The sequence below is a fragment of the Nilaparvata lugens genome, chromosome 1 (genome assembly GCF_014356525.2).
Source record: "Nilaparvata lugens isolate BPH chromosome 1, ASM1435652v1, whole genome shotgun sequence".
NCBI lineage: Eukaryota > Metazoa > Arthropoda > Insecta > Hemiptera > Delphacidae > Nilaparvata > Nilaparvata lugens.
Genome location: NC_052504.1, coordinates 65,564,720 through 65,589,368, shown reverse-complemented (window position 1 = coordinate 65,589,368; position 24,649 = coordinate 65,564,720). Strand labels below are relative to the sequence as shown.

The 24,649-nt window shown below is 33.8% G+C and overlaps 1 protein-coding gene across 1 annotated transcript in view; it reads left to right on the top strand.

The window, feature by feature from the left end:
• Nucleotides 1–24,512, top strand: part of LOC111052478 (peregrin) — a 49,231-nt gene extending 24,719 nt beyond the window's left edge. Inside the window, 7 exon segments of the mRNA XM_039436059.1 lie at nucleotides 1,610–1,766; nucleotides 2,784–2,918; nucleotides 3,968–4,147; nucleotides 6,442–6,597; nucleotides 20,886–21,145; nucleotides 22,517–22,656; nucleotides 23,524–24,512. Coding sequence (XP_039291993.1) covers nucleotides 1,610–1,766; nucleotides 2,784–2,918; nucleotides 3,968–4,147; nucleotides 6,442–6,597; nucleotides 20,886–21,145; nucleotides 22,517–22,656; nucleotides 23,524–23,731 — 1,236 coding nt within the window. The 3' untranslated portion in view covers nucleotides 23,732–24,512.
• Nucleotides 24,513–24,649: the final 137 nt, after the last annotated feature.

Here is a 24,649-nt window from a genome sequence, read left to right as displayed (position 1 = left end):
CATTAGCATTACTTTACTCATGCAGACTGTGCATACCTATCACTGGTCTATAGCAAGACTCTCTACCAGCTTTTGCATTGAAATCACCAAGGATAATTTCAACATCATGTCTAGGAGCTTTCCTGTATATTTCCTCTAAATTATCATAAAAAGCATCTTTTTCAACATCATTTGCTTCATTGGTAGGTGCATGCACACAGATTAAACTTATGCTAAAGAATTTTTCTCTTATTCTTAGTACACAAATTCTTTCATTGATAGCATCAAAACATATTACTCTATCCTTATATTTTTTATGTACAAGAAAACCAATTCCAAAAGTATTTTGTGTGTGGCCACTATAAAATAATGTATAATTTTCTATATCCATCATTCCATTTCCTCTCCATCTAATTTCCTGCAAGGCAGCAATCCCCACTCCATACTTTTCCATAACTCTCCTCAGCTTAGCTGTGTTCCCTGCCTTACAACTGTGTAACTTCTTACATTCCAGGTGGCAAGAAAAAGATCTCTGTCTTTTTTGGGGCTTTTGCATCTTTCCATTATTCTTCTTCGATTGTTGGCTATCCGTATATTGTTCCTGTAAATCCGGTCCCATTCCGAGGCATCTTGAGGTTGCGTAACAATACTGTTTTCCGGGGCAAGGTGGTTAGCCTTGCGCCCAACCCCCAACCTGGATGACCAGGGTCCTTTTTTTAGAGTTGCCATCTCCTAGGTACTTGCTTCCACTACAGCTTTCAGAGCGTAACCTACCCTGGATTTAATTTGGGTTAACTCCCTAGGTTCATCCGCCCTCTCTGCCGTTGGGATTTCTCCTCATCCGCCTTCAAGGCCGTTGACCGGCTTGCTAGTTTTGGTCCACCCCGGCCATTTAATTTCACCGGTACCTCCCATATCTGGGAGGCATTCCCCTATCCGCCGCTACCTGGGGAGGCGCCCGATCGAGGACTAGCAACCTCTCACGGGGAACCCAATATATATATATATATATTATATATATATATATATATATATTATATATATATATATAACCTATAAATTTAGTTATTTATTAATTTATATTACATTAATTAATCAATTTATTTAAGTGTAAATAGGAAATAACATTGCGTAATACGGCAAGACAGAACATCCAAAAGGATCTATTCCTTGGAATAATTCCAATTTATTCTTTCCAACATCATTGATTCTTGTCTGGAGTTGTTTTTGGATTTCCATGTCCTTCCTCCAAAACAGATTCAGGCATTTGAAGAGAATTGATTTAAATTAATTTAAAAAAATAAGTAACAAACAAGCTGTTATTGAAATGGAAACTAAGGCTCTAAAAGAGCTTCTCGGTTATCTGTGGGTTGATTTTTTACTGTATAAAATAAATTTGGTAGCATTTAATTACAAAATATCTGTTCAGATTGCAATCCGCTAAGTAATTCTTACTCTTGAATAATTTTGTTCTAGAGACCTTGCTCTACTTCAGTGTATTATTCATCTTTTTATAGCACGCTTAAAACATGTCATGATTTTTTATGTACGTCTGGTTTATCATGCACTTACACATATGTCAATGTTTTTTATTTTCTATAATCAAACTAATAATTATAATTCAACACAGGACGAGGATCAGAAGATGTGCAAGCTATTACAGTTGTTGGACCGCAGTGGAATGCTCAAAAATGCGATTTCCCGAAACAGCCGAGTGAAACGTATCAAGTTGGAAATGGCAAAAATGAAACGCAGAAAGTCTCAACAGTTCAAACGCAACAATCCTTGTAAGTTCAAATAAACAAATATATTTCTTCAAATGTTTGGATATTCAAGTAGCAGTGATTTTCATAAAATGAACAGATATTATTATTTTACTATTAAACTTATACTTTTACAAAGCTGGAGAGACTTATGTTTACAGCTTAATATTTATTTTACAATGATAATATGACAATCATAAATACAGTTGATAAATACATTTGATTGGGAATAATCCTATACGAATTAAGAATAACTTTTCTTAGTCTTCAAAATTTTTGTCCGCCATCTTGGATCCACCATTTTGAATACAATTTCATTCTTTTAAAATGGTAAGGTGGTTATGTGATGAATGATTTCGATACAGATTTACAGGGAAAAAATTGCGAAAACCGCACATTGATATCTCATACTGTTACAAAGATATTCACATTTATTAAAGATACTAATAAATCACACAAATGAAATAAGGGGAGTAGCCTTCATTGAAAATTCAATGAATCTAAACTATCAAATTTTCAATAATTTTTAACGAAAATCCAAATTGAATGCTGTAATTCACCCCGAAGACTTCTGCAAATATTGACAACAGTGTAAACAGCTAGATGGAAATTCGATAGCTGTTGACCCTGTTGTCAGTATTTGCAGTGGCAGAAGTCTTCGGGGTGAATTATAGCATTTAATTTGGATTTTCGTTTAATAATAATTAGTAATTCATTTGCATTTGAATAATTGCAATATTTCAGTAATTTACATCTATCAAATTTAATTCATTTGCATTAATTTGGATAATTGCAATATTTCAGTAATTTTCATCTATCATATTTTCCTTTTTTAAATCTTAGTAAACATTTATAATAACATATACTCACCTCTTTAACACTTTGAACAGTAAATTTTGTTCTGTCATATGTTTAATGTAGCCATTTATTTCATTTTTGTATCATTCATCAGTATTTTTAAATGTGAATATCTTCTCAACACTTTTAGTCCTATGATAAAATGAATAGTAATTCAATGGAATTCAACTGAATTGTTTTCAGTGAAAAGTGTAGCGAACACAGACACCGATGGTGCAAAAACCAGTGATGATGATGCACCACTTCGGCCTGCAAAAGCAGCCAATGCTGAAGACACAGCTAAACCTAATGTCGATGCTGAAAGTGGAAACGCCTCTGGTGAGTTACAGAGGTCTTCTTCAATATAATAAGCAGAATTATTGAATAGAAAGTAATTTTCATCATTGATAGTAATGTAAAATGGATTGTGATCTAAAATTCATTCAAAAATTTGTTTACGAACTTTAAAGTTTATCATATTATTACTGAGTGGAGATTTCAGTCATGATCGCTTACGCATAAAACTCCAGATTTAGCAGGGAGCGGACCTGAGATCTACTACAGTATTAGGATCTGGGTATTCTAAAATGTTCAAAGTGACACTATGCATGGAGGTTGATGGGAAAATACTGTTCAACTAGGCTTTGTTTCGGATGTAATAGGTGATAGAGCTTTACTCTTCTAGCTGTCGTAAAATAACGTTGCTGAAATGGCATCTGTATTTAAGACCTAATTAAATTTTTCATTCATTCCTGATACAAATAAAGTAACTACATTATCTTTATAATGTGAAAGCCAACTAAGATTTTGAACTCGACAATCCTGTTGTAGTATAAAATCTCAATGAAGAAAACGTCGTTTACCGTTGAACTCAAATCAATTTTCGTACCTACTAATAAAGTATTTGCTTGACTGAATTAAAGTGGAGGAATGTATATAATTATAGTGACCCTATAAAAATATATTAATGCAGTAATATTCAATTAATTTTTTGTACAGTAGTTTATTCCATTTCTTTCTTGTCTCAGGTTCTATGGGTTCTTAGAATCCAATGTTATCAGTTTCCATTCGGAGATAAAATAATTATTCTCTGTTGTTATTCATTAATATGGGCTCCTTTTCATTATCTATAAATACTTGGACAATATCAAACTTATTACATCTATTAATCTTTTATACAATATTAAATTTATTGAAATTGAAAATTTTGATATTTCCTTCTTATTACACGGCAGATTGAAAAGCAAAAGTCTAATTGAAGCACCAAAATTAGCTTCACAATTGTTTTTATAGTTTCGCTCGATTTGCGAAATCTCAAAATTTAACGATGTCATTGGGAAATTTGAGTTCAATTAACTCGTAAGTCTATGTTATTTGAATTTTGTTAGCAAAACGGAGCAGGCGTAAAAAGACATGGGATGACTTTATCGACTGTACGGTTAAGAGTGGTGGAGGGAATCAATCTGTTGTTTCTAAGCATTCAGCTTCTGCCCGGAAAGTTTCAACTTTGAAAGCAACTCCTGTCAGGGATAACAGCTGTGGCTCCTCATCCTCGTCCAATAGCAAAGGTAAATTGGCCACCAAATGTCTATAATTATCTAAATACTGGTTGCCTGCAGTCATATTCTAACCCTCACTTGTAATTATTGATGATCACATTTAATATTTAAGTATGCTTTCTCTAACACATATGTATATTATTATTATACATTTTCCGCTAAAAAAGGCTATAGCTTAATTCTTAATCGTAGTCTAATGATCGCTGATCACGAAGAACTGCACTTCAATGTAGCCTAAATAAAATGGAAATATTTCTCAGCAAACTGTTCCCGGTATATTATAAATGAATCATCCTCTCAGCCCAAATAATAATCAAGATTGACCTGTTTTTAGTATGGACATGATTCTTGAAAACTGTATATTATTCTATGGATAATCTATGCATTTTGTTTTATTTTCCACATGAAATAATAACAAAATCATCAAATAAAACTCTATTACAATTCAATATCTCTAGACATCCCTGTAACCAATTATAGTAGGATATCGACAAGAAATTTTAAGTTCACAAAACACTCTTATTGCACAATTCGTCATTGAGCTTTCATATTGTTATCACGTTGCACTTGAACTTTCAAGCCGTATTCCTCAATTAGATCAATACAAGTGCACTGTAAAGTTTCATTTGCATGATACAATTCTTTGTGCGTTGAATAGAAAACTAGAAGTTGCTCTTCTGATTATACATTTTACAGGATTAATCATGTTTGAAAATTGAACTATTTCCAAATATAGATCGTATGAGAACTAGAATGTACAGTTAATAGACAACCTCTTTGTTGAGTGGAATGAAGAATACAAATTTTTATCAGATTGAGAATCTGTTAGTATCAAAAAAACTTCCCATTCATTCACATAATATAATTATAGAAAAGTGAGAAGTGTCCTCCCTATTCTTTCATTATCCGAAAAATAAAATGTTCAGAGCAGAAAACGGTTATTTATAGAAAAATAAAAATTCTTTTTTTATTAAAATATTAAATTAAAAATATTTCTCTTACTCTTGAATTATTTCAAAACCAATAACTTGAAATTTGTTAACTTTAATAAATCTAAAAAGACTGTAGATTGTCTGTAAAAATTGCATAGTCTGTTGCTTGTGTATAATCTTACCTGCAACAAATGGAAACTTATTTTTTCAAAATTATATACATATCCTTATTTAAAACAAGGACATTAAAAGTACCAAATACCCCATTATTTCTATTATAGAACGTATAAAATTCCAACTCCTTTATCAGTTTAATTTACATCTTGAAAAAATAATTATGCTACAGGAATACCTTCAACAGAACAAAGTAATTCTATTATAAAATTTGTAAAAAAAATAATCCAATTCAATTTACAGTTTGAAAAAATGTAATGAGAAAAATAATTAAGAAAACAGAATAATTATTCTGTAAGAATTTCATCCAGTTCAACTTGACCATCTTAAACAACTCGACGACCTTAACAACTCAAGACAATTGAGACATCCAACTCAATTTGAGGAAAAAAAACATTATGAACACCCTCAAAAAGTCCAATTCAACTTGAAGTTTTAAAAATTTGCAAACGAAGCAAAATAATTTTATTATATAAAAAAGAAATTCCAACTCTTTATCCAGTTTAACTTTCCGATTTAAAAAATAACTATAAATTTACAGGTTGCTGGTCTCAAGAAAAGGACATTAACTTTTATCAAAATATAAAACAGCTATGGAATTATATTGACTATTTCATTTTCATGGCTTCTCAAACGTCTTTATGAAAATAATTTCATTTTTATAAAATTAAATTCTTTAATTTCTTTAAAGAATTTCATTTTTATAAAATTAAATTCTTTAAAATGAAATTATCATTCTTCATCCAGTTTATCTTTCCGATTTAAAAATAACCATAAATTTGCAGGTTGCTGGTCTAGATAAAATGACATTTACTTTTACCAAATTATAAAACATGTATAAAAGTATACATTTGTAATGACTATTTCATTCTCTTGGTTTCTCAAACGTATTTTTGAAATGTATTTCCTAATAAAGTATTACTAGGGCTACTTGAATGCTTGATCATTATAGAAAATTACTAGTCCCCTCTTCATATTTTTTATATAAACAGCACTTATGTCATTTTCAATTGTTACATTTAATTTGACACTTGAAAATGGCATAGTTGCTCAAAACTAGTTGTTTATATAGAACTAAACTATAAAGAACTGAAATAATTATTTAGAAATAAACTTTAGAGAGGACACTAGTGATTTTCTATAATAATTATGGAATTTATTTTTGAATTGTGTAATGAACGGTGATGCCATCGACAGATACAGGTGAGAAGTCAATGTCGACTCCGAGTAAATCGGGAGACTCGAATGGCAGCGAAGCGCAGCTGACGGCGTCGCCATCTGGTGTGAACCGACGCAGCGCTGTGCTGTTCCGCAAGCGCAACACACCATCCAGCCCTGCTCCCGGGTCAGTTCGCTAATCTGCACTATTCTCTCAAACCTTTCAGAAAAGAACATATGCTATAAAGTTGATTTAATCAACCTACTAAATTCAGTTATAGAACTAGTAACTAACCACCGGATGCAGAGTCGTCACAACTTTATTGGCTTGTATTTAGTTTATATATTCATCCGCATAAACTCAATTTTTGTAGCACAGATGCCACATAACTAAAAGCTCTGTCAAACTAAAAGTGCTCAAATAAAATTGTGTAGTTTGCTACAATATTTGTTAATATAAGTTAAGTAGATAGGAATAAGTATGTAGATTTGTATTGCTTCTTCATTTATGTCTTCTAAAAACTCATCCATCAGCCTTTGAAACGTTGGTACTGCGTTTTTCAACCCAAAAGGCATCCTTGTAAATTCATAATGTCCTCTCTCAAAGCTAAATGCTGTCTTCTCCATGTCCCTTGGATTCATTCTTATTTGATGGTATCCCGACTTTAGATCCAGAGTGCTGAAAACTTTAGCTCCGTGCATTCTGTCAATCATATCCTCTAGCCTTGGAAGGGGATATCTCTCTAACTCTGTTTGATCATTTAAAACTCTGAAATCTACAACCACCCTATGTTTTGGCGGTTCTCCAGGGGAAGACTTTTTTGGTACAACCCATAATGGATTACAAAATGGAGAGATAGACTTTTTTATAATGCCCTGTTCTAGCATATCCTTAATGTGTTCTCTAATGATTTTTTTCATTGCATGTGGATACCTTCTGGCTTTTATAAATATTGGTTTTGATGACTTTAATTGAATTGAGTGCTGAACTCTCCCTGTTGTTGTCAGACTCTCTCCTTCATTATATAAAGTGTCCTTATACTTTTCCAGCATATAGAATGCTAATTTTTCTTGCTCCTTGTCTATAAATTGTTCATTACAATTTCCTCTCACAATGGAACCCATTAGTAAATGTTTTTCCTGAGCAATTGAATTTTTCGATTTATAATTTCTATCCCCCAACTTGATTATCCATTGACCATTTATATTGATAGGAGCAGCTCCAAGATCTCTCATCATATCACAACCAATTATCACATCATACTTGTTGTTCATTATTTCTGTTGATACATGAACTCTCATAATTTTTTAAAACCAATCAATCCAAACAGATTTAAATCTACTTCCCCTTTTAAAGCTTTTCTTCCTGTCAAAGTTAACATTTCACAAGAACACCCTTCTATTTTCAAACTATGATCAATTTTTATTAATGCTTCTTCCGAAATTATTGTACTGTCCGATCCTGTATCATACAAGCAATAAACATCCCAACTCTTCACATAAAATATAGGTAGCTCTCCTTTTTTGCAATCCACTTTTTGTTCCTTGCTACCTATATTCCTCATCCGAAATCCTCAATCTTTATTCCTACCTTTCTTTGTCGATAATTTGGTTGATTTATTCTCCTTCAATTCAGGCCAGTCTTTTTCATTTTTCTCTCGATATTGACTTTCATAACGGTAACAGCTATTTTCACTATCTGAGGAAACTCTCTCCATCAGAACTACCTTCCAATTTTTTTTTGCGATTTTCCTTCCTCCTCAAAGCATTGACTTCTCTTCTTCCAAAATTCTTTTTTGGGGTAACTTCCTTTCTATAAATGTAAGGACATTCTCTGGCAAAATGCCCTTCTTCCCTACACTCCCAACACTCGTTTCGTGCTAATTTCCCTTCTCTTTCCTTTCTATTTCCTTTCCCATTAGTAACCAATCCCTTTACATCAGTTCTCCATTTCTGGTTCGATCTGTTACCATAACAGGAGAGGTTCTACTATTAAGTGAATATCTTCTCTTATTCTCAACCACTCTCCAATTTGAGTGTCTATGACTAGCTTCTTTCCAATAAGACTCCTCATCTTTGACAATTTGAATAGTCTCTTCTAAAGACTGAGGTTTTGCAATTTTCACACTCGTACATACTCGCTCCGAAGCTGCTCTTAACAAAACTTCCATTGATAACTCTTCATAGATTTTATTTCTCCATACCCCTTTCTCTTTAGTATTACACGAATCTAAAACTTTCGATTTCAATTCTTTAACCAATTGCGATAACCGATTGGCAAAACTACCAATTGACTCTCCCAAATCACGATTCAATTCCAACACCCTCATTGCCATTGCAGATACTGATTTTCTTGCACCTGCATAACGTTCTTTAAGGGCTTTTTTAACATCCTCCCAAGATGAACTGAACGATACTCCCAAATCAACCATAATTGATGTACTTATTCTAGACAAGAAAAACGAATGCAGGTTTGTAGTTGTTAATTCATCAAAATTGCTGTCAATAATTTGAGAATGGATGGCATCCATTCTCTCCAAGAATAGACTAAGTTCTTTTACCTCTCCTTGGAACTCCTGAATTGATCCGATCAAATTCATGAGACATTTCACGTCCATAAGTGGTGGTTCTTTCCCGGTAATTTCAATATTTGAGATGCAATTTCCTTTTTCCTCCTTGGCATTTTCAAAATCTATCCGAAAATTCCTATTAACTTCAACTAAAAATACTAGATAATATTTTGGTTTCGGCACCAGTTAAGTAGATAGGAAATAAACGTCTCATTCAAACTCAGACAAAGAATGATTGTTTATTTAATCAACATCATAATGTTAGCTGTCTCCATAGAGATAGTGAAAGACGTCAGCTGAGGCTTCCGTAACTCCTAAAAATGTTTTTATCTCTTTCAAATTCTTTGGAATTGGAATGTCTTTTATTGCACTAATTTTCTGGCTGTCAGGACGAACTCTATATGTCAGCTTATGAATTATGGGGATGCGATATTTTGATTTTCCACAGAATCACTCGCTCACTTTTTACTATCCACAGACGACGAAAGTCTCAGCTGTTTCAGCCAAGGATGAATTATCCTTTTAATGTCGTTCAGCGAGTTTTCCCAAGGATGAGACCTAGTGCAATCGAATTTTTATATCATAAACCTACTATGTTCCAAATTTCGTAAAAATCTTTAGATCCGTTTTCGAGATCCGTTGAACATAAATAACCATATAACCAGATATAAAAATATAAACAGATATACAGAAATTACTCGCTTAATATAATAGGATAAGCTCATAGCCTACAACGAATAATCAGGAATTCAATGGACATGCATTAAAAGCAATTTAGCAATTGATTGTAATTGAAATAATGATATCTTAATAATTAACGTCTAATCATTCACTTTACATAACTTACTATATTCAAATAGCTTCCAATTCAAAAATGAAAAGTTCACTAGTCAATTGTCAATATGCAGTATCACAACGTAGACTGTAGCCTACGGAAATATGTCTATTAATTTATAATGCTTGTATAGTATTTTGTTATCTAAATTAGAAAATACTATTAATTCAACATTTTACTAAGCACTGTTCAGCGCTACAATCTCCGATGTAATGGAGAAGGAATGGAAATAGGAACGAAAAAGTGAAAAGAGCAGCAGTGTGACTTATGTTTGGTACTAATCTCGCACACAGTAAAAAGCGCTTATATAAATGACTGCAACGCACATCCACTCATGTACATACATTCATTCATGTTTTTACCATGTAACCAATAGCTATGACTGAGTTATGTGCCAACTCTACAACAGGCCATAAGTAACTAATAATAATAATAATAATAATAATGTCTCTGGTCGAGGGTACAACACGACCAGAGGAGTTTATTCAAATTATAGACATGATTACAAAAAGCATATACGGTACAATTATTTACAAAGTATTAATACAATTGGTTGATTACTTGCTGATCTAAGAAAATGTGGCCCCCACTATATATGAATATGTGTCAGGATGCCACTAATTTTGCTATTGTTTAAGATTTTATGCCAAAAGTTAAAAATTCTAATAAAGATACATTTTGCGAGTCATTAGAAGTTCATAGAAACCACATTTCTATACACAAATTTAAAAAAGAAAATTGATAACCTAAGATGTAGAAATTTTATAAAAATTTAACATAAAAAACATTTATAATACTCATGGGAAAAAATGTATTATAATGAAGAAAATGAGAATGAAACAGTATGGAAAATTTTTCATAGAACTAATTGTTCTCCATGATTGATTCTATTGGACAGGAACCACTTTTTTGTTTTTGATTTGAATGAATTGATTGGAACTGTTTCTTTAATAGCTATTGGCAGTTTATTGAAAATTCTTGGTCCTAAATATGTGGCTGACCTCTGAGCAGCTGATGTTGTCATCCTGGGAATTGCCAAGTCCATGCTCCTTCTGCGTGTTCCTTGCGGGTGATTCAAATTGATGAAGAGTTGTGGGTTCTTTCTGGTGAATGTTAGAAGTCTGTGAATGTAAATCTGTCTGATGCTGAGGATGCTGAGCTCCGAGTATAGTAGTACTGAAGGGAAGAGTGGATGTTTGCGTCCTATTATCCTCAAAATTAGCTTCTGAACCTTGAAGATAGGATCGATGTGGCAGAAATTTGTAGCTCCCCAGGCCAAAATTCCATATCTTGCTATGGACTCGACTATTGCATAATAAACATTTTTCATCATGTCTATTGATAGTAGCTGCCTGAGTTGGATGAATTTGTAAATTAATTTTCTGATTTTAGCCATTTGATGTAAAATGTGTTTATCCCAGCGAAGTAATTCATATATTATGACTCCTAAATATTTTATATTGTTTGTGCGCTCTATTGAAGGACAATTACAATTCATACTATCCAATTTGCAATGATGTAGTTTGATTGTCTGCTTAGAAGGCTTCTTGGAGTCTGTTAGTGAGAAAGCAATAAATTTTGTTTTTGAGGCATTAATCGTCAGAATGTTATTGAAGAGCCAGGAGGTAACTTTTCCCATTTCAAGTTCAGCTGACCTGAAGACGTCATCCCAGCTGGTCCCCCGGAATATTACTGCTGTGTCATCGGCGAAGGCGATAATCTTGCCACCGACATCCATAGAGCACAGCTCGTTGGCAAAGATGAGGTAGAGTATTGGTCCAAGAACGGTTCCTTGTGGTACTCCGAAGCTAACTGGAAGGCCATCTCCTGCACTTAGGTTTCTCCCAATCCTGACTCTCTGCCTACGATTTTCCAGATATGACTTGAACCATTCTGAGACAACACCTCTTACACCCTTAGCCTGAAGCTTTTTCAGTAAGATGCCATGAGAAACTGTATCAAACGCCTTTGCTAGATCCAGAAATACTGCAAGGCATTTCTTACTATTATCCAAATCTTTAATTACGGACCTTGTCAACTCAAATATAGCATCATCTGTACATCTGTTTTGTCGAAAGCCATACTGATTGGGTGACAACAGGTTTTTTGATTCAAGATAATTAACTAATCGTTTTTTTACAAGTTTTTCAAGGATCTTTGAAATATTACTGACTAATGCTATTGGCCTATAGTTGTTGAGTTCAGATCTATCGCCACCTTTATGTAAAGGTCTTATACAAATCTCTTTCATTGAATTTGGAAAGACGCCACTTGAAAGACTCTTATTGAAAACATCCGCTAGCGGTATTGCAATGTGCTCTTTTACTGCTTTCAGAGTTCTGTTGTCAATTTCGTCAAGACCTGGGGCACTATCATTTCGAAGAGTATTTATAGTTTCCAGTACTTCCTGTTCTGTTACTGGTTGAAAATACATCGAAGATGGCGAGTTTATAGTTGGTCTATATTCGTTTTCTATAACGTGGAGTGACTTTTCAAGTGTGATTGCAACATTATTGGCTAGATTCGCTCCAATGTTAGCAAAATGCTCATTAGTCTTCTCAAGAATGATTTCGTGATCATTTTCGATTGACAAGATGTTTTTGTTAATAATGATCTTACTCAATGTATCCTCATTCCTTTTCACTGCATCTGTTGCCTCCCTTATCAGTTGCCAGGTTTTTCTTAGATTGTCCTGTACTCCATTTAGTTTTGTTCTATAATATTCTTCCTTTGTATTTTTAATTAATGTTGCTAGAGTGTTGCGATATTGTCTATAGTGTTGTGCTAATTCGAAGTCGTCAGGATGCATCTTCCTCCTTCTGTTGAGCAGATCCCTTCTCCTTATAGCTGAGACTAGTCCTCTTGTGATCCATGGTTTGATAGGTTTGAGACGTTTACGTTGGTGGTAGTAGTTGGTATTATCTCCTATGTGTTTCTTGAGGATGGCGATAAAATTTTCGTAGGAAATGTTGGTGTCTTGAGCGTTGATGACGCCTTCCCAGTTCTCTGTAGAAAGTTTCTGTTTCAGTCAAATTGAAGAATGACTGAATAACTGAGTTGAATAAAAGCAGTTCATGAAAATTGAAGACAATTTAGTATGCGAGTAAACAAATTGTTTCTTTAAATCAAATTAAATTGACTTCATGTCGGTATTAAATTAAAAAAATTATGTTTAAGTTGAAGAAATTGAAAGTGAAAGTACTAATTTTTATTGGATAAATCATAAATTAAATGCAAAATATTAATTTAAAGAATAATATTATAGATTTCTCTCTTGTTTATCTGTATAGACTTTTATCTGAGAGTGAGTCACAAAAAATGTGGTGATAATTTTAATATTTTCCTCTTTATCTGCATGTTTTCATTATGTAACTTTTGAATGAGATACCAGATTCTTATGAATGTAGGTGGGTAATTATACCAACTACACTAAAGATCGGGATAATATTTCAAATTAGGTGTCAGCTAAAGTGTTACATGCTTTAACTCACTCCAATTTAATAAATAAAATTCAGTTCTGTATCACATGCTCCATACCGCGCCAAATAAACGATTTGAAGATCATTTGAAGAAGATAGTGATTCTTCAATAATTTTACAAGTTTAAAGTCTTCGATTTGTTCTGTTCTTCCAGGGAGATTTTTTTTGTTTTTGTTATTGTTTTGTACTTTATATAACTATGAATAGATTTTCTTACATATTTAAACCATACTATTTCAGTCAGAGATATATTTCTAACTTGGAAGTGATGTATGTCGACAGGATCCTTGGATTGCCGACTGACTATCCCGATTAAGCGTCGCAATAAAGTCATGAGACAGAAAAATTCATATATAAAAACACGATTCAATGTTATGCGAAGTGGGAAAGTATTGATTTGAATGCAACTTGAGTAGTTTGTCACATTTTCTCAATTAAAATAAATTTTTCTCTTATAATAAAAAGAGTCATTTAATTTAGAAAATGGTATTATTTCTAATTATTTATGATCAATTTTGTTCTATTTAAAATTATAAAATGATTGGCTGGTTGGTGAGATCTCAAAAAATACTCTGCACCTTCTCAGTATTTTTTGTAATTTACCAGACAAAGAATACTGTACGAATTCTGAAGCCTGTTTCTTAGATAAGTAGAAATTGAATAAGGCTAGCGCTCACTATATTCCAGCCAACTGACCTTATGTTGCTACTGTGCATTCTTACATACCAGTAGGCTAACAAATAACAGTGAGAAGACTCAAGGGCAAAAAAATGTATGGTCTATAGTTATAGTTCTGGGGTAACCAAACACCTTTTTAAAAAGAAAACTTTATTTTCAAACACATAATTATAAAATATACATCGAAAAAGAGAGAAGTGCTCTCGGTGAAGTTTGGCAGTAGACTGACTAAAAGTACTATGATCGAGCATTACAATGGAATACAGCGTCAGCAATAATACTAAGTGTTACCAGATGTAACTCCTCCCCCCTAAGAGTGAAGCTGCCCTCAGCTTCAAAGAAAACATATATTATATTTAAGTATTATAAACTAAGTACATGGTAGTCGGGGGCATATTTGTTCTGGTTCATGCTGTACAGTATCATTTTCAACTTCAGATTTACAACAATTAAGTTACAAAGTTTGTGCCAGATAAACAGCCGTTTGAGAAATATTATAACAATCAATAAAATTACAGTAAAAATAAGCAATAGAATAATACATAGGTTTCGATTATCGGTCAGAGGTAACTCATCTAGTACATCAAGTTTTTGAAAATTTATATTAGCAGTATGTACTTGATCAAAGTTGAAGTTGGATAGTCGTTTTTTTTCTACAAATTCAGTTGGAAGTAAAATTTCGTTTTCCCAAAATATATTTGGTTTGTAGTAACCAATCAGTGTTTCTGAGCTATTAATTTTCAACAATTGCGTTTTCTTATTAAGAAAAAGAGTAATATTCTTGTTCACATCAGTATTCAGAACCATACATGTACTAAAATTAAATAATATAAAACTATCAACTATTTCTACATATTTTATGAAAGAATCTCCGTCTTTCAAAACTATCTTACTACATCCGTCTAGATTCCTATCATTTAATAATTGCTCAATACATATATCATTAAGTTCGCTTACTGTACTACAATAATAATCATCATAAATGAGTTCACAATTTCCAGAAAATAATTTGTCATTTCGAAGAACAAAAGAAGGATGCGCAATAGTTGTTAGAATTTCGTTACCGACAATGACAGGATAAGACAATAGAAAAAACGTTTCATAAACAGTTGACAATAGCGGTACTTCCACAAAATATGAAATATGGTCTTTAAATAATCCACAATGTACTTTGCTTAGTTTCCATAACACACTAATTTTATTTGAAATAAAGCTGACATTTGAGTTTTTTTGTAGGAGAAAAAGATCATCATGAGAAATAATAGAAGAATGGAGTATTTTCAATTTACAAAATTCGAGACTAGTTAAAATGTCAGATATTTTATTATTCAGAAGCAGGAGCGAGTCGAATAACAAAGAGGATTGCTGATTCATTTCCATTCGGTTCGATTCATTGAACAAAGAATTAAAGTAATTGCTGATTTTTAGATTATTCGCTCTGATTACTTTCATCTCATTATTGAATTCGTTAATTAATTTCTGATTTACAGAAAATTGCTTGTCTACATTGTTACTAAGATGATATTCATTAGATTGGACTGTCTGCAAAATTTTGTCATATCTTTCCTTATCATCAGCATCCATGTTCCCAGTGATCCACGAAATCGCGGATCCTAAACCATTAAAAAGACCTCTTTTCTGCCTATAATTAACTGATTGAATCTCATTCAATTTATTCTTAGTGTATTTCAAATTCATCATACTTAAGAGACTCTTATCAATATTATTCCTTTTAGCGAGAAAATCAACAAATGTTTCAATATTACTTAATTCTAAACGTAAATAACTAGTATTAATATTATGAACATATGTAAAAGTTTCGTTAATTATATGAGAATTCTGTATCTTGATTGGAGCAATACCAGATGTTCTGCTCAAATCTACCATCTTATAAGACGTTGCTGGGGCCAGCAACAGGAGAATTAGGGGCAGTACCATCACGTCCTGTAACAAATAAATCCTTTTTCTTACCCTTCACCGGTTTTTTAGGCCGTTTCATTCTGTTAGGGTGCAATTTAAAAGGGAATTTTTGGATAGCTTTAGGATTCCTAGCTAATTGCTGTGTTGTATCGTAATTTACTTTGATGAATTTCGGTTTTGTTTTCTTATTAAATGTCGATTTCATGTGTGGCTCGTTTTCAATTTCAACATTCTTCTCACGATTAACATTCAATTTCTCAGTACGTTTTTGTTTTTCTTCTTCAATTTTATTCTTAATCATTTTATGCACTAGGTTGACTCGTTCAAGATACTGTTGGGACAGTTGTTCAGTTACTAATCTCTCTGTTATTCCGTGTACAAAAGTGTTATTCGATATTCCATATGTTATTTCCATAGGAGATATTTTCAAGGTAGAGTTTAGAGTATTATTGAAGGCAATTACCGCTAATTTCATATTAGTTTCAGTGGTGTTAATTTTATTTTCAAGTTGAATGGCATTCAGAATTTCAATAAGTGTAGAATGAGTCCTTTCTACCAAACCTTGCGAGTCTGGGTGTCCGGGAGTAACGTAATATGGTTCAATGCCATAAAGTCTCAGGAAATCACGTAGGCCTGCATTGTCAAATTCACGTCCGTTGTCCATTTGTACAATTTTGGGTATGGGAAAAGCAGAGAAATAGTCGTTTAAGCATTCTTGGATATCGACTTGGTTCAAACTTTTTATTGGATGGACCGTTAGCCGTTTGGAAAAACAGTCAGTCATCGTTAAAAACTTTATTTTGTCATATTGGAAGCAATCAATATGTAGCATTGATGGCCAGTAATATTTACGTCGTATTTGATTATAAGATTCATTGATACCGCGGTGGAATGTTTTACCCTCATGATAATTAGAGATTACCTGTTTTTGTTCATCATTTTGTGTCACATCTAAGTTCATTCTTTTATACCGTTTAAGTTTGATCGAATCAAAAGTCTCTAGCAGTACGTTCTTGAAATTGTTAAAAATCCGTTCATACTCATCGTATGAACGCGAGCAGAAAACTCCATACTTTGTATTCGGTTTCAAATACTCTATACATTTGTCCTTCATGTCATCATAATCATTAGCATTCCTAAAATAAATAATCATTCTATTTTTATCAAAAATCTTAATCAAGCGAGGGGGTTGGTCACCTCTTTCAAGTACTAATTGGTTATGTTCTACATTCAGAATTTTATCGTCATCAGCAATAGTTACTTGCTCGTTTGAACTCTCTTGAGAGTGTATTGTGGCTAAACTGTTATTATCATCTTCACGTTCATTACCATTTTCATTATTATTTACAACATTTTTATAATCAATATCACGCACAATGCTTTCATTAGCATCATTATTTACAACGTCGTCATTTCTATTATCAATACCTATAACATCATCATTATCAGTTCCTACGGCCGGGTTATCTATTTGTTGGAGAATTTCATCAAGGGAACTAACGTCTATGGAGGGAGCTTCAGTACGAGTATTGAATCGCAGCAATTTCGGCTATTAGATCAGGGACTGATCGTTTATCAGAGAAGCTTTTCGTTAAAAGTTCAATAAGTTCAGCTAAGTTGGAACACTCGCAATTTTGTACAACATCATCTGCAGCACCTTCCAAACTGTGGAGGGCGGCAGTAAATAACAGCCAATGATTTTCTTCGCGTTGTGATTGTTCAATTTTATCGTTACAATACAGATTGAAAATGTCTTGGAGAGATTTGATAAGTTCCATCGAATTTTGGAATATAGTCCAGCAAATATTTCGGGATAGATTTGGTTGACATGATCACAGGGTCTAATTTTGACGGTCGAATGAGTGTAGAAGATGAAGTGAAGAAAATGTTCGCATCTGTACTTACAGTTGATGGTAGTTTTACTTCCGTCTCAAATTTGTGGAAGAAGTCTTCGTTGTCTGCCAGGTTGAACTTTGAAGGTCGCAGGTGTGGTTCGCAGAGAACTTGTCTTGAAGGGACCTCACTCACTGGTTTTCCGGATTTTTCACGAAGTCGAAATTAAAGATCGCGAATCGAAAAAAACTTGTTGTTAAATGAACAACCTCGAAAAAACATAAGTAAGGTAGTTCGGGCGCCAGTTATAGTTCTGGGGTAACCAAACACCTTTTTAAAAAGAAAACTTTATTTTCAAACACATAATTATAAAATATACATCGAAAAAGAGAGAAGTGCTCTCGGTGAAGTTTGGCAGTAGACTGACTAAAAGTACTATGATCGAGCATTACAATGGAATACAGCGTCAGCAATAATATTAAGTGTTACCAGATGTAACTTATGATTATAACTAGTACCTGCATCCCCACCCACTATTAGGAAAAAAGTTACAATTTGATTCAGGTTACACGTTGTGTGGTCCGGGAGAACATTTACATCATCAAACATTTATTCAGGAATTATCACACAAGAATCAATCACATGATTTGGTGTTCTATTCATGTTCAGTTTGTGAGAGCATTTTTTACTTCACAAAACGTTACTTTCCTGTTGAGGGGACCATTCATGTTTATGCTCACTAAACAACTTTTAGCAGTACATGAATGTTACCATTAGGCACATAGATGAATAATTTTCAACCATTTACTGGTTCATCTTTGTAAAAGTAACATTTCATTCCATGATTTTTCTCACGCTCTCTGTGTGAAAACCCTGAGTCAACTCAGATCAACATTCTTGTAATGATAATATTAGTTAATAACCAATGTACCTAGAATACATTTATTCAATGCAATGCATTCTAGGTCAAATATAATAACCAGTTATTACCAATAATTATTTTCGCGGTTGCCAGCTGATATATCGTTTCATTCGATAGGTATTTCCAATGTACCCAGGGTATTTCCAAGCATGGTATATAGAAGAAGATTAGATTTTTCATCTAAATACCGTGTTTCCAAGTATTAATCAAATTGTTCGATATTAATAAATGTTACCGTTGAACAAGAAACACTCACAAAACATTCGTGAAGGAGCCCCTAAATGTGGAGCGCATCGGACTGCAGTAATTCTCATCACATCTCATCACATTAAAACCACTTTCGAGGGGATTTACTGACGGCGTCAACTGATCTCCTGAGAGAGGAGTTTTACTGACGGGGAGCTTGGTTGTCGTCAGCGTCCGAGGAGCTTAGTTGTCGTCTACGGTCCCGACAACTACTAGTCCCCTCTGAACCAGTAGGGGATTTACTGTCGGGGAGTCTAGTTGACGCTAGCGTTCAAGGAGCTTGGTTGTCGTCACCGAACCCGACTTTATTAAAGGCCGAAGTTAGGACTCGCTGCCACACAACCCTTTACATTTCATATTAGTAAAAAAATACCATATTATTAAAAAATGAAGATTAACTTTGATCAATCATAATTAATCAAAAGAGAATAGTTACAAATTAATGAATAGTTATTCTAAAGAGAACAGTGACAAATCAGAGTAGAATTATTCCTACAACTCACATTACATGGAAAAACAAAAATATAAGAGTATAAAGGTTCAATCTAAAGTTTTGAATGCCATAAGTTGAAGACTAAACAGTAGATCAGAGTTTTGCTTGATAACATATGTTATATTCTATACATACATACAGGAATCACTTGGGAGACGTACAAACTCATTCTGAAAATGCTTGCCAATTCAATAAGGAACATTTCCAAGTCACTTGAATTCGGAAAGAGAAATAGTTTTTTTTTCATTTTATGTTTGCAGTGATAGAAGTGACAACATCAACAAGCATTTCTTCTAATAATCGAATTCATAGAATGTGTGAAATAGTGTCTGTGATTGTACTACTTCCCCGCCCGCTTCAAGCTGGTTTCAGTGTTCAATAGGGTATCAGCTGTCGGGGAGCTTAGTTGTCCGAGCTTAGGGGTACGATCACGACAACCAGAACCCTCATAGGCCTATCCAGCAGGGGATTTACTGTCGGGGAGACTAGTTGTGAGCGTGCGAGGAGCTTCGTTCTAGTAGGGGATTTACTGTCGGGGAGACTAGTTGACGGCAATTGTATATTTTGCCAGGGGATTTACTGACGCCTATGATCAAAATAGCGAGGAGACTAGTTGTCGGGGAGACAGGTTGGCGGTGACCCAATTAGTCATATTAATTGAGATGGAATATTCAAGTAGTTCATCATATTTCTACATAGTCTACAAACAATTTCGTAACTGTGTGGTGTTGGTTAAGGCTGTGCAAAGGCTAAAAATAAACTTTCTACTGGTGATATTTTTCATAATTTTTCGATTTGTATATCATAAAGCTATCAAAATGAAGAAGTTTTCTCAGGAAAACATTATTTTTTGATCATTACTTTTTGAGATATGAGCGCCTAAAGTTCAAATTTTAGGGACAGAACATTTAAAATTCGGTAAGAGATAAATCCATTAGATTTAGTGGATAAATTCTTAATGGTATAGATGATTGAATAAGACAAAAATTTCCTGAAAATATCAATATTTGATAAAGTTATTCAATTTACCAAAACTAACTTTTTCGGGGTTATTTTTGGTAATTTTTAGTAAATTGAATAACTTTCTCGAGAATTAATATTTTCAAAACATTTTTGTTTTATCAAATGAACAATCCCATGAAGAATTTATCTTCTGAATCTCATGGATTCATCTCTTACCGAATTTGAATTGTTCTGTCACTAAAATTTGAACTTTAGGCGCTCATATCTCAAAAAGTAATGATCGGAAAAAAATGTTTTCCTGAGAAAACTTCTTCATTTTGATAGCTTGATGATATACAAATCGAAAAACTTTGAAAAATATCACCAGTAGAAAGTTTATTTTTAGCCTTAAAGCTATCTGCATTGTCTTATGACATACACGGATAGCAAACCAATGTATGGTTTTATCAACATAATTACGAACAAGATACAATTTCGAAAACAAATTATTGATAAAATTGGAGTATCAAGTTTGAAATGTGAATAAGGAGTGTTGTGACGTGAGATGTTTCAGACGACTGCGAGGAGTCGCACTCTGAGGACGAGTTGAGCTGCTCGGGCTGCTCGGCTGTGTCGGACGGCAGCTGCGGCAGCGGAAGCGGAAGTGGATGTGGAAGCGGAAGTGGTAGCGGATGCGACAGTGCGAGCAGCTGCGAATCAAGTGACGACGACGCAGCTAACGACGACAACGCGAACCAGGAGGCATTGGAACAGCTGCAGCTGGTGTGGGCCAAGTGCAGGGGCTATCCCTGGTATCCTGCACTCGTAAGTACTCCATCCACTCTATTGTCATGTACGAGGTGAATTTATTCTCCAACCTCCGATTAGCCATAAATAAAAGACGAATGTCTTTTGAAAAGAATAATTTTTCCACTAAAAGTTACCTACACTCAATATTATTCATCAACATAGTTGCCATTAAGGCTGAGGCATCTGTCATACCAGTGGACCAGTCCACCTAAATCTTCTTCAAAAAATACTGCCGCCAAATGAGTTTGAGTGAGCTGTGACGTTGTTTTGGAGCTCCCCGTTAGTTTGGAAGCTCTGCCCTTAGAATCATGCCTCGAGTTTGAGGGGAAGGCATAAGTTAGCCTACTAGTAACCAAGTCTAGTTTGTATGGTGAGTGATCTGAATAATCTTATTTGATTTGCTGGAGAAGCCGTTTTGTTGCACCAGCAAATGTAAGTCCGAGTTGTCATTGATCACGTCGATTCCGGAAGACATTTCAACTGACGTATCTCATTTTCCGTGACCATTCACGCAAAAAATCATGACGCATAATGTTTCCTGCGTAAACTTGATAGTTTTTCGCTAGATTTATGTTTTTGCATTTTGTTTGCAAAAACGAGTAACGCTACGCAACTAGCACTTGGTGGTAGGTTGACTCAAGTGAGGCGGCCATGCTCCTGGGTTGACAATAATTGACGATCTGGCCGCACCGATCACAGTGCGTTTGGTGGGGATGATAAGCTGTTCAGCTCTGTGCCCCTTACCATTTTTTTCTGTGTACTATGATATGTGATCGGAGGTTGAAGAAACGGACCCTCGTATGTAAGCTAATGTAAGCTAATCTCATTACAATTTCACACCATCATTTGACCTAGAATTGGAGCAGTTGAGAATTCACCGTCAATTTGTGACTGTATGATTACTGATTGGCTCTTCTTTGTAGCAGCCATGATTCACACCACGACACTAATAATCTAGCAGCTTGAAATTTGCATAAATATTTATGATTTCTGGCAAAGCATACTTAATCAATGCGAATGTTTTGCCAATATAGAAAATGGTAAATTTCTGATGAAAAGAATCGACTCTATCGCCGGTTCTGTAGTATCAACTTGAGAACTCCAGTTCCTGGCCTCATCATTTTTTTTCATCAAATTGCTATTAAATTTTCTTCAAGATATATGAGCTAGAATAGCTTCTATTTTTCTATCCTTCCATCTTTCTGCTATCTTTGTATCTACAACTCTAGAGTCAGTCAGTTGAGTAATCGTTTAGCTGACGACAGCGACTGTTCTATATTCTATAATGAGCAGAAAAATTTAAATTCCATGTACACTGTATTTTACATTGGTAGTGAGCTCTTCCTCATTTTGAACACTTGTTCAATGTTTCATTCTGTTTTGTAGATAATTAATCCAAAGTTGCCTCGAGGATACGTTCACAATGGTGTTCCCATTCCATCGCCACCCGCCACTGTATTGGCCGAAGCTAATAAATACACTGAACCAGTTTATCTTGTCCTATTCTTTGATACAAAGCGGACCTGGTGAGTTACAGTCTCTTCAAAACCGATCTCTTTTGACATCCTTCCTAAAGTGAAATTGACTTTTATACCTCATGTTTTTTCCCGTCTCTTCTTGTCAACCTCCTCCTATTCCTTATCATCCTCCTCCTCCTTCTCCTCCTCCTCCTTCTCCTTCTCCTCCTGCTCCTTCTCCTATTCCATCTCCTCCTATTTCTCCTCCTCCTCTTGCTTCTACTCCTTGTCAACCTCCTCCGCCACCACAATCTCCTCCTTTACCTCCTCGTCTAACTCCTTATTTGTATTTCTTCATTTCATCCTTGACCATTCGAATATTTTACTGTATCTCTTGATAAATCTTATTTATTTACTGTTTGACTCATTTTTAAGTCAAGTTTTTTAAGAACTTATCATCACTTTTGATGTATACAATGACTCGATATCATAAATATCTAGCAAGGGTTTGAACCTTTCTGTATGCTTATTTAGAGATGTGAAGAGTTATCCAAAGTTCACCCACATTTTTAAACTTGAGATTATATCATCCTTGTTTTTGCAGATGTATAGATCATAGAACTGAATTTTTTAAAAATTTCTCAATAAACCAAGATTACCTCATATAAAAATCGACATTTTAGTATGAAAACCAGTGATTAGAAACTGAGAACCAGCTTTTTTCAGCAAGGAGGGTCTATATCCTCGATTAACTTTGTATATTAACTTTCCCCGAGCAAATTCAACCTAATGATGTTGATTCAAATGATTTGCTATGAGTATTGATTGTTTTGATTAAGAATGATTTTATTCCATGATCCTGTCATATTTTACATTTATAATTTGAACTTACTTTGAAGTGGCATTGTTTATCAATGGTAATGTTCTATTCTAAAGGAACTGGTTGCCGCGAAATAAGCTGGAGCCGCTTGGAATAACCGACGAGTTGGACCAAATAAAAATGAACGAGTCTCGCAAACCCACCGATCGGAAGGCTGTGAAAAAAGCCTACAGTGATGCGATGACCTACAGAACACAAACCAGTACAAATGATAAAGAAGAGAAGAAGGAAACTGAAACAGCTAACTCCATGGAAGTGGAGTAGGCTTGAAGGTGGAGTAGCTGGAGGACGTCGGCTAATATAAATTGATATTGAAACCCCAAGTACTGTAAAAGAGTACAAGATTTGTGAGAGTTCAAAGAGTTCTTGTTGTGTTTGTCAATGAAGAACTTGAAGTTGTGTTATGTTGAGATTTCAAATGGAATAATTCTAGAATGATTTTTAATTTGTTTCCATACAAATAATAGTTTTCTTTCCATAAAAAGTTTTTGTAAATATTCGTAATGAACTAAATTTCAAATAATTAATATGCAATGAACTTATTCTCACAAACTATTTTAATTCGTGAATCGTGGTAGGCAATTTCTGATTATTTTAATGAATTGATTATTCAGTAATTTTAATAACTTATTTTGTGATAACTACTATTTTTATAGTTTAGGCAAAGATTGTTGAGTCTTCGTTTAGTAAAAATTCTTGAGAATAATAAAAATTCATTTTCATCCAATGATAAGCTCTTATACAGTCACTGAATAGACTTGTACAATAGACTCTTTAATAACTGAAAAGTGTGTGTTTGTCATGTTCACATTCTTTCTTTTGTTACTAATTTGATATGAATGGTTTATAAATTTCATTCATTGTTACTTTACTGTTTTCACCAAGATAAATAATTATGTTCTTATCAAAGTTCATCTTCAATAACATTTCAACTACTCTTCACAGTTTCTTAGATTTTATACAAAAATTGTATTACAGTATTCTGTATTTTAACGCACAAAAGTGTATTTGCTAGATTCATTAAAGTCATTAATGAATTGAAGAATCGTTTGAACTCATTTTTGGTCACCATTTCTTTATCCAATTAATATTTTTAAATAGTTTGGCAACAACTGATTTTAAAATTATGTCGAAGCTAATTTGGTCGTCTTATTCGTAGCCTTTTTTTCAATTATTACTAAT